Source organism: Neovison vison, chromosome 3, assembly GCF_020171115.1.
Source record: "Neovison vison isolate M4711 chromosome 3, ASM_NN_V1, whole genome shotgun sequence".
Lineage (NCBI taxonomy): Eukaryota > Metazoa > Chordata > Mammalia > Carnivora > Mustelidae > Neogale > Neogale vison.
In genome coordinates this window covers 168490631-168503829 of record NC_058093.1, presented here as the reverse complement: position 1 = coordinate 168503829, position 13199 = coordinate 168490631, and the positions used below count along the sequence as shown (strand labels likewise).

Below are 13199 nucleotides of genomic sequence, written 5' to 3'. Positions count from 1 at the left end.
GCCTTCCTTCTACAAGGATTTATTGGATTACACTCGGTGGGGGAAAAAAAAAAAGATAAACAATTTGCCCACCTACTAAAAAGCAGATCTAAGATTCGAAGCCTCTAGACCATATAGCTTCACTGAAAATGTTGCATGATCTATTTAATTCATTTAGCAAATATTTATTAGATACCTTTTATGTGCAAGGCATTTTGCCAGGGACATATGGGATATATGATGAATTCGGCATTTGTGGAGATATGGAAAGAGATGCACTTTGGTTTCATACAGACTGTTTTGGATCCCAGTTCCTTGGAAAATTACTCTTTTAACCGCAGTTTTTAAGTCAATACAATGAAATGGCTGTTAAAAACAAAATAAAACAAGAAAATGTTCTCTTAGTGACCAGCACACAAGGGGCCCTTAATAAATTTATCCTTTCCCCAACTCCACGGTTATTTTCTAGAGGCCACGTGATCAGTGAGCCTTCATGAATGGGGAAGGTTGTAAATGACTGGAATCATAGCTGGGCTGATTTGGACTGGTTGAAATGGGAAAGACAGCAAATGTAGTCAAGTGTGAGGGCTGTGAAGATTCTCTCCACTGGCGTTTAAAGGAAGGGAGAAAACCAGCAGCTGTGAAGATCACCTTGCCTGCCTACTTGCAAAATCTCCTTCAGTTATAGTGTCGGTTCCTATAAACATAATCTTCCGACAAAAGCCTGAAATCAAGGCATCCTCTCTAACTAGATCCCTAAGGAGCAAGTTTTTCCGCTTATTACTGATTCACTTAACAAACACTTTCCACTTTTTCAAATAATATTTAGGATTGCAGTTGAAATCTAATTGCTAGAATTTGAAGAGGCAAGAATCAAAAGACACTGTCCCAGTTTTCAAGGAGACAGAACGTAAACAATTTACGTTTAGAGGTGATAAGAGATACCTATAGCCGCCCAAAGGAAGAAAACGATATTCCCTTGGGGCAGCTCTACTCTCAAGTCATAGGAAAACAGACATATTTTGCCGACTATAAAAATATACGCCATTCTTAAACATTTAAAAGAAAAACTGACAATTTTTTTCAGTGTCATTTTTAACGCTCATTTTGCGACGCTTTAAGGCAAAGCTCGCAGAAAAACAGAGGAAGCGTGGTTTTGCCTGAGTTACCGTTCTCTGAAGCCAGTCCCCATTTTTTCCTCAAAGTAAAAGCGTGTAGCAATCACACTCCTGGATTTTTTTTTTTTTAAAGATTTTATTTATTTATTTGACAGAGAGAGATCACAAGCAGGCTGAGAGGCAGGCAGAGAGAGAGGAGGAAGCAGGCTCCCTGCTGAGCAGAGACACACTCCTGGATTTTAAAGGAACATACCATTGGGGAATACAAGAAGAGGAACCCGAATGTCGCAGTTTTCCAAGTGCAGTCTGCCCCTCCCACAAGGTAGGTTTTTGGCAATTTGACCCTCCTTCCTCCTGATGCGGGGGAAGATTCTAACGCCCTCTGGAGCCGTCCCTAGTGACGTCACGAGCGCGATTCCAGTCTGTGGCCAATCACAGGGCCGGATTCCGGGGGAAGCCCGGGGTGGCGGCGGCGGCCTGTGCGGGTGGCGGCGGCGGCCTGTGCGCGTGCGCGAGGTCTCCGCGTGGCTATATAAACATGGCTGGCGTGGCCGCGCGGTGGGGCCACGCCGCGTGTGTGTAGGGGGCTTTGGGGCGCTCGGGTTTGTAGTTTTGAAGTTTCTGGCGGGGGAACTGGGGCGCAGAGCTTTGCTGGATGGTGGGAGCCGAAGTGACGCCTTCCGGGCTCTGCTGCTGCGGGACCCGATGCTGAGGCGCCGGGCTGAGCCGGCGCACGTGTGAGCGCTGCTGAGGAAGCGGCGAGCGGCCGAGCAGGTGTCGCTGCGGCCGGGGACCGAACGGACCAGAGTGAGGTGCGGGACGCGCGGGTCTCGGTGTCCAGCCGGCGCCCGTCACCGACTTCTGTGTCGCGGCCCCTGCGCCTCTCCCTAGCGATGCTGTGGAGCCGGAACTGCTCTGGAGTCGGCTGCCGCTTGTCAAGCCTACCCTAGCCTCTGTTCCCGGAACGGCAGTGTCGCAGCTGCCGCTGATCCACCTGGGGATGCCCGCGGGCCTCACGGAACCGGCCGGCGCCGCTCCCCCGGCCGGTGTGAGCGCCTCCGGGACCGTGACGATGGCCCCTTCTGGGACTCTGCCTGTCCGGGTGGAGAGCACCCCAGTGGCCTTGGGCGCCGTGACTAAGGCTCCTGTCAGTGTCTGCGTTGAGTCCACGGTGTCCCAGCCCCTGCGGTCCCCCGTGGGTACCCTGGTGACCAAAGTGGCTCCTGTCAGTGCTCTTCCTAAACTCAGCAGCGGCCCCCCGCTGCCTGCTCCTCAGATAGTCGCTGTGAAAGCCCCCAACACCACAACAATCCAGTTGCCTGCTAATTTGCAGCTTCCTCCAGGTATGTCGATCACCTTTTCCAGCTTACCTATGGTCCAGCCAGCGGCGACACGGGAAACGTCGCAGCTCTGGATTGTGCCTTCTTGCTGGTAGCTCCAAAACAAAACAAGGAAAAAAAAAAAAAAAACTCAGCTAAGAGAACCTTTCATAATCGACTTTGCAGGGCAGTGGTTTGGCTTTACAATTCATATAGCCTCTTTGGATCATTACTGCATAGTTCTTTCCATATTTAAGGAAAGAATTTCTTCACCCAAGTGATAAAGTAACAGTAAACGCTGGAGCACTATGTTCAGGAGGGCCCTTGAGGCACTAGCTCGTAGGTGCGAGAAGGTAGAATATAGCTAAAGTTTTTATTTTTACGTGGAGAAGAGACCAGTTTATATAACCACACGCTTAGATAGCCATATTTTTCAAAAAAGTTTAAGAAGTTCTTGTGTGCTAAGACTGAAGGAAGATTTTTAATTGAAGCAAGCTAAAATAATTCCACTGCTTTTCTAGTACCAGAAATGAATAATGCTGCTTTCTGCACAGTTTTTAGATGTGTGATGATTGTAATTTTCAGTTAGAAGAATACCTGTCTTAAGGGAGCGGTGCCAAAGTTGATAGATCAGAGACATGGGGTTACACTGGAAGCGGGGGTGTGATGCTACAGTTAATGAGTCTGTGACTACTTTTTTTTTTTTTAAAGATTTTATTTATTTATTTGACAGAGAGAAATCACAAGTAGATGGAGAGGCAGGCAGAGAGAGAGAGAGGGAAGCAGGCTCCCCACTGAGCAGAGAGCCCGATGCGGGACTCGATCCCAGGACCCCGAGATCATGACCTGAGCTGAAGGCAGCGGCTTAACCCACTGAGCCACCCAGGCGCCCTGTGACTACTTTTTATCTGGGGGTTTACATGTTTGGGCTGTTTTTCATGGTTTATGCAAAGATTTTGCTTTGTGATTATTCAGAATTTGTAAAATTTGAGTGTTCTACCTCCTTTCTTAACTCAGCTGAAAGTGTCTTGGAATTCCAGTGGGGGAAAAAGGCACAAATCATATTCTTTGGAGTGAACTCTATATTCCTGATTATATCGTCTCCTATTTATTTTGCTTAGCAGTAATTGGAACTCAGACCCGCAAAGATGGTAAAGAAGTGAAACATTGGATTCAAGATTTTAGTATCCCCCAGCAAAATGATAGGGGCTTTTTTGTAGCTAATGTTCTGATTGATCATGAAAATTGTGGAAAGATTATGTTTCTTACTTTTGATGAAATTCTTTCCGTTTTTTATGGTACAGGAGGTACATACACTTGAGGCTGTGTTGTATATGCCACTGGATACATTTTCTGACAGTTCTGAATTGTCAATCTACTATAAAGTAGTTATGAATGTGTTTGAATGAAAGCATCTCCTAATTTGGTAAAAATTAAATTCTTGTCTAGTCACTGAAGATTGTTTAGAAACAATTTAAAAAGTATTAAAATAGAAAAATTATCAAGAGTAAAAACTTGGGGGGCGCCTGGGTTGCTTCGTGGGTTAAAACCTCTGCCTTCAGCTCAGGGTCCTGGGACCAATCCCCACATCGGGCTCTCTGCCTGCCTCTCTGCCTCCTTGTGATCTCTGTATCAAATAATTAAATAAAATCTTTAAAAACAGAAAAAGAGTAAAAACTTGGTAAGTGGGAACTGATCACTTTTTATATATTATTTATATATTTTGTTGGTCATAATGGGTAACAAAATGAGAAGGGTGTCTAAGGGTAAATAACTTGCCCAATGCTAGACACCTCATAGGTGTCAGAGGTAATTTGAATCCAGGTTTGTATATTCTTTATACAGTGCTGTGCTTACCACTTGGTGTGTGTGTGGTACCAGGGCTAAATGGTGACAGAGAATTTTAGAACCTAATCTTTTGTATGCACAGAAACCAAAACTGAAACTTGCCAGAGCTATACAGCTACAAACCAGGACCACATTCTAGGTGTGCACTACACTAAAACATTTTAGATAATTGACTGTGGAAAAATTTACAGGAGCAAGGAGATAAATTGCCTTTAGGAATTGTTACAGAGGAGGTGGGGAGGTGCTTTGAAGAGCAGCTTTTGGGAATATCTCAACTGACATATGGCAGACGACCATACTAACTTTTGTGCTTTCATTGATGGACAATAAGGTAACGAGTAGTTGAAGTATAAAATGGAAACACTGATTAAAGTAACTTTAAAAAAATTATAAGTCTTGTACTGTTTATTTTATATCCTGAGGATTAGTAATTGATTACTCAGGGATGCTTAAATCACATAGAAGTCAGCTTTGCTTTTTCAAGATAATGAATACTTTAAGTATTTGACTTCTGCTTATTTCAGAATTTCCTCAATGAAAAAAAGTGGTTTTCAAAAATATAGATACGCAGCAAAAGTTTTTTCTAGGGAGCAAGGACTGTAAATAAAAAGGGGGCGTCATTGTGAAGAAATGAAAGAAGCTATAGCAAAGCTCTGAAAATTACTCTGTCGAATGTTTTTGGTAATCTCTTTCATCTTCTCAGTCTTCTCTTTTATGAACATGAAAATTACTCTGTCGAATGTTTTTGGTAATCTCTTTCATCTTCTCAGTCTTCTCTTTTATGAACATGTGGGATTTGGTGCAAGACTGCGGTTCTTTCTGTTTGTGGTATTCTGTGTCTCTTCTATCACTTGTTTGAGAAAGATGATCAAGGTTCGGTTGCTTCTGCTAAATCATAAACTGGTAGCTTCTGCTTGATGGTCGTACTGTACAGAAGTCTGTGAAAGTTACTTGTAAAATGGTTCAGGTCTATTTTGTCAACTCTTTTAAGCTGAGGCATGGCATGGGATTTGGATCTTTCTCAAATTCCTGAACCAGTTCCTGGATAAGTTAGCAGTTCTTGTTTTCACCTTGGCTTTATCAAAAGGATATTGTGTGAGGATAGGGACTCTGTCGCTAACTTTATTACCCAGGGTTTAATAAGTTCCTTGCTCAGAGAGGGCACCTGAGTAATTGAATGCACACATTATGTGTATGTGGAGAAAGAAGAGGACAGTAGGGCTGCAGCCCCCAAGGGATTCCAAGGGCCATTACACATATCAGTGCATTTTATTTTTAATTTCTTCGCTCATTCTGCTTACAAAAGTGGCATATGTTCATGTAAAAGAAAAAAATCATTACTGAAATATAATATACCCCTTCACCAGATTTATTGCTATTAACAATATTGTCCTTTTCATGTTAGTACCTATAAATCTTCCTCATTTTTTTTTAAGATTTTATTTATTTATTTGACACAGAGAGAGAGCACAAGTAGGCAGAGAGGCAGGCGGAGAGAGAGGGGGAAGCAGGCTCCCCGCTGAGCAGAGAGCCCGATGTGGGGCTCCATCCCAGGACCCTGAGATCATGACCCGAGCTGAAGGCAGAGGCTTTAACCCACTGAGCCACCGACGCACCCCTTCCTCATTTTTCAAGTCGCTTAGTTGTCCACTGTATCAGTGTACCATCATGTTTTGACCACCTTGCTGTTCTTTGCATTGATACTGTTTGCACTACTTTCTGTTTTGATGCTATAATAAACATCTTTGTATATTTTTGTGCAGTTTTATAAATGTATTTTCTATAGGATGAATTGCTGGAAGTGGAATTACTGTTTCAAAAGATAATCTTTTCATAGGATTACCAAATTCTGTCCCCAAATGATCATTTAAATGCATAATCAATGATGTTCATACTTGATTTTAATAAGCTACCTGTGGGGTTGCCTGGGTGGCTCAGTTGGGTCATGATCCCACGGTCCTTTCTGCTTAGTGTGGAGCCTCCTTCTCCTTCTCCCTCTCCCTCTGCCTGTTGCTCCTCCTGCTTGTGCTATCTCTCTATGTCAAATATATAAATGAAATCTCTTTTAAAAAAAGATTAAAAAGATAAAAAGCTATCTGTAGAATCTAATATGTAATTTTCCAGACTTGACATTCACTAACAGTAAGAGAAGAGGAGTCCTATAATGAGTGGAGAGAGATAGACTTCAAATGTAGAGAAATGTGGGTGGATGATAATGTTACACAGATTTGTTACTGAATAATTATGCCTGAGAGGGCTCTTGTTAGTTTGTGAAGTAAAGTAAGTATGTAATATACAGGAGCTGGGAAGGTTTAGTTCAGGACAGGTGTAGTTCAGAGTTGGGACTAGGTGTGCTAATCAAAGGGACTTGGTGGGTTAGCCTTTTGTGGAAAGCAGTGAAGTATAGCAATAAAGGGCAGAATATTGGCCAACAGACTTGGATATGAATCCCAGCTCTACCACTTAATAAGTTTGTGATTTGGGTCAAGTTTATTAAACTCATCCTCAATGTCAGTTTTATTATGTCTAAAATGGGATCACACCTTCTTCATAGAAATAGCATATGAGTTAACTAAGAATATAAGTCTGCATGTCATAGAACTCTAAAGAACACCATTTGTGTGGAATACAGAGTTGCGTAGCAGGCATGTCTGAATATTTAAGGTACCTGTATAACATTGGCTAGCTATTGGTATTCTGGTTGCTATTTATCTAATGTGTATTGGCATCCACCAAATTCACTATAATTTATTTTTATTTTTATTTTAAAAGATTTTATTTATTTATTTGACAGAAATCACAAGTAGGCAGAGAGGCAGGCAGAGAGAGAGAAGGGGGAAGCAGGCTCCCTGCCGAGCAGAGAGCCCGATGCGGGGCTCGATCCCAGGACCCTGAGATCATGACCCGAGCTGAAGGCAGAGGCTTTAACCCACTGAGCCACCCAGGCGCCCCTATAATTTATTTTTTAAAAGATTTTATTATAATTTAAAAGGATGGATTTTGAAATAACCTCAATGTCTATATGCCTCCACTTTTTTATGTCTGTTACACAAAATTTGGAAAGTACAGAAAAATTGCCCCAAATATTTGGAGTGTATCTTTTAGTTTCCTTTTTTATATAAACTTTATGGAGCTATAATTTTTTACTAGTATGCTTATTTTAAAAAAGAAACCATTTACAGTAAGTTTTGAAAACTGACAAAGGTATAGCCACCACTCCAAGATAAGGAGAACATTTCACTACCCCAAAGTTTAGTTTCTTTGGGGGGGAAAAATATTTAAAATGTATTTATTTATAATAAATAAAAAATTATTTATTTATACATAACTGAGATTCTATTATTTAATTTCTGTATCCTTGTTTTTCACTTGAGTGTTTTAAAGTTATATATTTTTTAAACTACACATACATTTCAGTGCTAACTGTATACAAGGTTCTATGTTCAGTTCCATGGATACAGTGGAAAATAAGGTAGACACAGTACCTCTCCTGGAAATTAAAGAGATTTTGAGAATTTCCTTAGGTTGTTCTGGGCTTAATTTTTCTCCAACAACATTATTTTTGTAAACTGAGGCATACATATGTAAAAACAAATTTGGCAAGTTAAAAAATCACCTGAAAACATGTGATCCTACTTTTAAAAGATGAAATTTAATAAAGTTAATAGAAGTTCTGTTTTGACAAATCCACTGTGTAAATGGGGAGTAGAGAAGATGTGCCATAAGGGATAGTAGAATCTGGGCCTGGGTGGCTCAGTGGGTTGGGCCGATGCCTTTAGCTCAGGTCATGATCTCAGGGTCCTGGGATCGAGTCCCGCATCGGGCTCTCTGCTCGGAAGGGAGCCTGCTTCCTCCTCTCTCTCTCTGCCTGCCTCTCTGCCTACTTTTGATCTCTCTCTGTCAAATAAATAAATAAAATCTTAAGAAAAACAAAAAAACCCCCTTTCTGATTGATTTTAAGTTTTTCTTTTTTAAAAAAATGAGGATTTTATTTATTTATTTGACAGGGAAAGGGAGATAGCAAGAGAGAGCAAAAGCAGAGGGAGGAGCAGGCAGAGAGGAAGAAGCAGGCTCCTTGCTGAGCAGAGAGCCCAACTTGGGGCTCCATCCCAGGATTCTGGGATCATGATCGAAGTACAGACTGCAGACACTTAATCAACTGAGTCACCCAGGCACCCCTTAAGTTTTTCTTTTATTCACTCAAAGAATTATTGGAATGAGAGAAAAAGAAATTTAAGTGACTTTAAGTTCAGTAAGGGTATTTTCCAATTTCCCTTGTGATTTCTTCACTGACAAATGACTACTTAGGAGTAATTAATTTCTAAGTATTAGTGAGTTCCCCTAATTTCTTTTTGTTGCTGATTTCAAATTTCATTCCAGTATAGTTGGAGACTATACATTGTATAATTTCAGTCTTTTAAAGTTTACCGGAGCTTGTTTTATGTTCTAGCATGTGGTCTATCCTGAGAATGTTCCATGTGCACTTAAGGAGAATGTTGTTATTGGGTGGAGTGTTCTAATAGATGTGTTTTAGGTTTGTTTGGTTTATGTATTGTTCAAGTATTTGATTTCCTTGTTAATCTTTTATGTAGTTGTCTATGCTTTGTTGAAATGGGGTGTTCAAGTATCTCAATTATTATTGTTAAATTTCTGTTTTTCCCTTCCTTTATGTCAGCTTTTGCTTTGTATATTTTGGGCTGTTTTTGTTGCATATATGTTTATAATTGTTAATATTCCTGATCTATTGGATGTTTTATCAATTATAAAATGCCAACTCTTTTTTTTTTAAAAGATTTTATTTATTTATTTGACAGAGATCAAGTAGATAAAGTAGGCAGAGAGGCAGGCAGAGAGAGAGGAGGAAACAGGCTCCCTGCTGAGCAGAGAGCACGATGTGGGGCTCGATCCCAGGACCCTGGGATCATAACCTGAGCTGAAGGCAGAGGCTTTAACCCACTGAGCCACCCAGGCGCCCCTCAAATGCCAACTATTTATCTCTAGTAACACTTTTGACTATTTTGTTTGATATTAGTATAGACATGCTAGCTTTCTTATGGTTGCTGTTCTATGATATGTCATTTACTTTCAACTTTGTTTTATATGAGTCTAAAGTGTGTATTCTGTAGGTAGCATATAGTTGGATCTTAACCTTTTTTTGGTCTGGTTTGGCACTTTTGCCTTTTATTGGATTATTTAATCCATTAATATGTAATGTTACTTAATATAGTTAGGACTAGGTCCGCCATTTATTTTTGTTTCTACATATCCTCTCCTTTTTGTTCCTCTATTCCTTTTTTCCTGCTTTCCTTTGTATTAAGTGAATATTTTCTAGAGTGATGCTTTGTTTTCTTTATCATTTTTTGATATATATATTTTGTGGTTCTAGAGGTTACAAAATATATCTAATATAGTGTATATATCTCTAATAAATTTATAATAACTTATTTGAGTGAAATATAGAAACATATCTATTTAGCTTATTTTCTTCCCACTTTTAATTTATTTTTATTTATTTTAAGGTTTTATTATTTGACAGAGAGAGACTGTGAGAGAGGGAATACAAGCAGGGGAAATGGGAGAGAGAGAGAGAGAGAGAGAAGCAGGCTTCCCTTTGAGCAGGGACCCAGATGCTGGGCTTGATCCCAGGACCCTAAGATCATCACCTGAGCTGAAGGCAGATGCCTAAGGACTGAGCCACCCAGGCGCCCCCTTCCCACTTTTTAATTTTTGTGCTATTATTGCTCTAAATATTGCATCTAGGTTGTTAGAAACCCAATACCTTGTTATAATTATTACCTTATATAACTTCATGTTTTTTAAAGAAACTGACAGAAGAAAGGAGCACAAAGACATATTTGTAGCATTTGTCTTATTACTTTCTTAGTTACCATTTTTGGTTTTCTTAATTTGCTTTCAACCAGAGTCATTTCCTTAGTGTGATACAACTTTAGTCCCACCTACTTCCTTTCTGCTGTTATTCAAAATATATTACATTTTGATGTTACAGGTCCAAATCTGTAATTATATACATAGTTTTCTATACAATTTTTTAAAAGATTTTACTTATCCATCTGACAGAGAGAGAGAAAGAGACAGTGAGAGAGGGAAAACGAGCAGGAGGAGTGGAAAAGGGAGAAGCAGGCTTCCCACTGAGCAGGGAGCCCCATGTGGGGCTTGATCCCAGGACCCCAGGATCATGACCTTAGCCAAAGGCAGATGCCCAATGACTGAGCCACCCAGGTGTCCCTACAATTTTTTAAAAGAAATTAAGAGAAGAAAACAGAATAGGTATATATATTGTCAAGTTATATAATTACCTTTACCAGTGCCCTTTCTCATTTTCATGTGAATTTGAATTACTTTCTAGGATCACTTTTTTTGAGCTGGACAACTTTATTTAGTATTTCTTATATGATGTGTCTGCTGGCTAACCAATCCACTCAGTTTTTATCGGGGAATGTCTTTTTTTGTTTTGTTTTGTTAAGGTTTTACTTATTTATTTGACAGAGAAAGAAAAGGGGGGGTGAGAGGGAGGAGGAGAAGCAGGCTCCCCGCTGAGCAGAGAGACCAACGTGGAGCTTGATCCCAGGACCCTGGGATCATGACCCAGGTCAAAGGCAGACACATAAATGACTGAGCCACCCAGGTGCCCTTATCTGGGAATGTCCTTCCTTTGCCTTCAATTTTGAGAGATATTTTTAATGAGTATCTGATTGTTGGTTGATTTTTTTTTTTTTTTTGCTTTTCAGCAAGTGGAATAAGTCATTTCACTGCTTCCTGGCCTCCATTGTTTCTGATGAGAGGTCAGCTGTTAATCCTATTGGGATTCTCTTGTAAATAGCAAGTCATTTTTGTCTTGCTGTTCTCAAGATTTTCTTTTATTAGTCAAACATTTTTATTATGAAGTGTCTTGGTGTAGATCTCTTTAAATGTGTTAGAATTTGTTGAGCTATTTGGACATCTAGATTATTCTTTGTCAAATTTGGTGAGTCGTCAGCCATTAATTCTTTGAATACTTTTTTGTTTCTTTATCTTTCCCTTTCTGTTTCTCTTGTCCTCCCTATTTGGTACTCACATTATGCCTGTGTTGCTGTGCATTTCAGTGGTACACATTCTTCTGAGGCTGTGTTCATTTTTCTTTTCTTTTTTTTAAAAAATATTTTATTTATTTATTTGATTGAGATCACAAGTTGGCAGAGAGGCAGGCAGAGTGGGGTGGGGAAGCAGGCTCCCTGTTGAGCAGAGAGCCTGTTGTGGGGCTTGATCCCAGCACCCTGAGATCTTGACCTGAGCTGAAGGCAGAGGCTTAACCCACTAAGCCACCCAGGTACCCCTCTTCATTCTTTTTTCTCCCCATTCTTTGGATTTAAAAATCTCTGTTGATTTATCTTCAAGCTCACTGATATTCTCCTCGTTCGATTTCACTGTTGAATCCCCCAGTGGATTTTTTTGTTAACTGTATTTTTTAACTGTAGAAGTTATTTTGTTTTAATAATAGCTGTCTTTTAAAAAATATTTATTTATTTATTTAACACAGAGAGAGAGATCACAAGTAGGCAGAGAGGTAGGCAGAGAGCTGGGGGGGGAAAGCAGGCTCCTTGCTCAGCAGGCCTTGATCCCAGGACCCTGAGATCATGACCCGAGCCGGAGGTAGAGGCTTAACCCCCTGAGCCATCCAGGCACCCAATAATATCTATCTTTCTAGCAATACTCTCTGTTTGATGATATCATACCTTCCTTCACTTTTTAAAGCATAGTCTCCTTTAATCTTTTGAACATATTTATAATGTTTACTTTGAAGTTTTGTTGTTAGATCAGACAGCCAGTCCTTCTCAGGTCGTTTTTGTTGCCTGCCCTTTTACCTATGTGTCATACTTTTCTTTCTCTTTGCATGTTGTCTAACTTGTTATTCAAAACTAACATATTGGGGGCGCCTGGGTGGCTCAGTGGGTTAAGCCGCTGCCTTCGGCTCAGGTCATGATCTCAGGGTCCTGGGATCGAGGCCCGCATCGGGCTCTCTGCTCGGCAGGGAGCCTGCTTCCTCCTCTCTCTCTCTGCCTGCCTCTCTGCCTGCTTGTGATCTCTCTCTGTCAAATAAATAAATAAAATCTTTAAAAAAAAAACAAAAAAAAACTAACATATTGGGGCACCTGTGTGGCTCAGTTGGCTAAGTGTCTGCTTTGGCTCAGGTCATGATCTCAGAGTCCTGGGATGGGGCATTGGACTCCCAGTGGGGAGTCTGCTTCTCTTTCTCCTTCTGTCCCCCTTCAAAAATGAATAGATAAAATCTTCAAAAACTTTAATATATTGCAACAACTCTGGATACTGCCCCATGTTCCCATGAGTGTATTATTGTTGTTTGCTTTTTTTTTTTTTTTTTTTTTTTTTAATGTCTGACTACTTTATTCTGGTGAAGTCTGTTTTTCCCCACAGTGGGTACCCTTTGATGTTGCTCCTCAGAGGGCACAACCTTGGGCATAAGCTCAACCACCCTGGAATAACAGGGCCCTCTTTTGACTTTCTCTTTCTCTTATTTCTCTGTTCAAAGTTGTGTCTCTCTCTTGGTATCACAGCCAGGTATTAGGCTCTACTTTTGCAATCCAATTACCCTATTATTTTCAGCAATGCCATAGGGCCCAACTTCCTCCATAGTCTGATCCAATTAAATTTAGGCTCCTTTACAGGGATAATTTTTGAGGTTATTGTTTGAGGTTTGCTCTAACATCAAGAGGGCCCTTCTTACTTATTGTTTTTCTGGTTTTCTCTGATAAACTAGCATTGGGCCTATGGCTTAGCTTGTATCTGTCATGAAGCTTCCATCCTTATTTTAATTGTTTTGTTGTACTTGAGAGTTCTCTTACCTTTGAGCTTCCCCACTGTGTTGAAATACAGTCAGCTTCCTTACAGAGATATTTGGAGCAGGCATCAGGACTGT

General features: G+C 40.5%; 1 protein-coding gene across 1 annotated transcript in view; it reads left to right on the top strand.

The window, feature by feature from the left end:
• The first annotated feature begins 1667 nt into the window (after nucleotides 1-1667).
• Nucleotides 1668-13199, top strand: part of TAF4B (TATA-box binding protein associated factor 4b) — a 132081-nt gene continuing 120549 nt past the window's right edge. The window contains exon 1 of the mRNA XM_044243243.1: nucleotides 1668-2440. Coding sequence (XP_044099178.1) covers nucleotides 2098-2440 — 343 coding nt within the window. The 5' untranslated portion in view covers nucleotides 1668-2097. The remainder of the gene's footprint in view (nucleotides 2441-13199) is intronic.